Source organism: Egretta garzetta, unplaced genomic scaffold (assembly GCF_000687185.1).
Source record: "Egretta garzetta isolate BGI_Z169 unplaced genomic scaffold, ASM68718v1 scaffold251, whole genome shotgun sequence".
NCBI classification, from domain to species: Eukaryota; Metazoa; Chordata; class Aves; order Pelecaniformes; family Ardeidae; genus Egretta; species Egretta garzetta.
The window spans coordinates 7,489,010-7,490,570 of record NW_009258952.1 but is presented as its reverse complement, the minus strand read 5'-3'; the positions used below and the strand labels follow the sequence as shown (position 1 = coordinate 7,490,570).

General features: G+C 50.1%; 1 protein-coding gene across 1 annotated transcript in view; it reads left to right on the top strand.

Annotated features, from left to right (window-relative positions):
• Positions 1-1,005: 1,005 nt before the first annotated feature.
• The window catches only part of PREX2 (phosphatidylinositol-3,4,5-trisphosphate dependent Rac exchange factor 2), a 189,038-nt gene continuing 188,482 nt past the window's right edge, over positions 1,006-1,561 (top strand). The window contains exon 1 of the mRNA XM_009634464.2: positions 1,006-1,515. Within this exon, the coding sequence (XP_009632759.1) occupies positions 1,375-1,515 (141 nt within the window). The 5' untranslated portion in view covers positions 1,006-1,374. The remainder of the gene's footprint in view (positions 1,516-1,561) is intronic.

The window sequence follows — 1,561 nt, the reverse complement described above, 5'->3', positions numbered from 1 at the left end:
AAAACATTCAAAGAAACAGGCTTTTTTATTTCTGCTCTTTGAGAAACATCTTGTGGGAACTGTATTCTCTATTTCCCAGCAGATGTCTGAGGCAGACAGCTAGATGATGTCTAGTTACCAGAACACAAATGTCTTTGCTTATTCTCTCCCAGTAAGGACTGTTCTGGCTGCCTCAGCTTGTTCTGTGGCTGTAGAAGAGTTTTACACCCTGGTTTCCATTTTATTTCTTTCCTTTTAGGATGTTGCTGGTTGAGAAAGATACTTTGATATGGAATCTTGAAATTGAATACCTGGATTTTCTTTCCAGTCACCGACTGAAGAGCTGGCCAGAGAAACCTTCAGCTTGCAACAGTGGTCTCAAAATTCACATGGTAATGTCCTCACATATTTCAGTTTTCAAGAAATCCATTCCTCTTGTGTAAAGTAGCTACATACTTCTGGCTAACAGTTTTAAAAGGTTACTGAATTCTTTTTTACTCTTTTAATGTCTCCTGCAAATCTGAACTTCCAATGCAGGCAGGAAAGCTGCATAACCTGGGGATTTGATAGCACCTCATTTCATTAATCAAAAAACCCTAAAACAAACCCCGCCTTGAAGGAACTTTTCTGTACCTATTGTAGAATATACTGTTTGTACCTACTTAACTCATCCACATGCTTAGTTTGTTCAGAAGAATATCAAAGCACGAATTTGTAATACATGTCAGTTGTGATGTACGTTGTAATATACGCCTCGTGGGAAGGTGTGGAAGAGGAAGTTGAAACGGCTCTTTTGCTGATGATTAAACCAAAACAAAAACAACTGCTGATTCCCTGGCCAGCCAGATTGCTGGGACATTTTTATAATTCTTGTGCTCTGTTGTTGGAGATCTCCAATTAGCCTCAAACTGGAGCTCGCAGCTTGTGTGTGAAACAGGCAGCTGCTGGCACGCAATCTTCCCTGAAGTTGTTTCCTTTCCTTTTTCCTGAGATTTAGCGGGGGGGGAGGGAAGGGGTTGGAGTCACATGGATACAAAGCTTTTGATTAATGTCCAAGTCTGTGCTGCTGCGGAGGCTTTCCAACCTCTCAGCTAACAGGGCGAGCTGGGAACCAGTGACCGCTCGTTTCCTCCAGGCTGTGTCCCCTTCCTGACGGGAAAGGAGCACGCACTGGGGAGGCTCCTCGCCTCCGGACCTCGGGCGGCCGCTGGAGCGGGGTGAGAAGGGGCTGAGGCTGCTGCGCGGCTGGGGACCGGCCGGAGCCCGGCCCCGCGATGTAACTCAGCGGGGTCTTTTGTTGTCCTTGTCCGCAGCGCAGTGCCGGGGCGCCCAGGCAGCGCTGCCTGCAGCCGGGAAGGGCGCCGGGCTGGGAGCGCCGCTCCTCCTCGCTGCACCATGACAGAGGAAAGCAAAGGGGAAGGCAAGGGGGAAAGCGGGAAGGACTTGGAGAAGCAGCTTCGCCTGCGCGTCTGCGTCCTCAACGAGCTGCTCAAGACCGAGCGGGACTACGTGGGCACGCTGGAGTTCCTGGTGTCGGTGAGCGGAGGGGCGCGGAGCGAAGCCGGGGGGGGACGACACACGG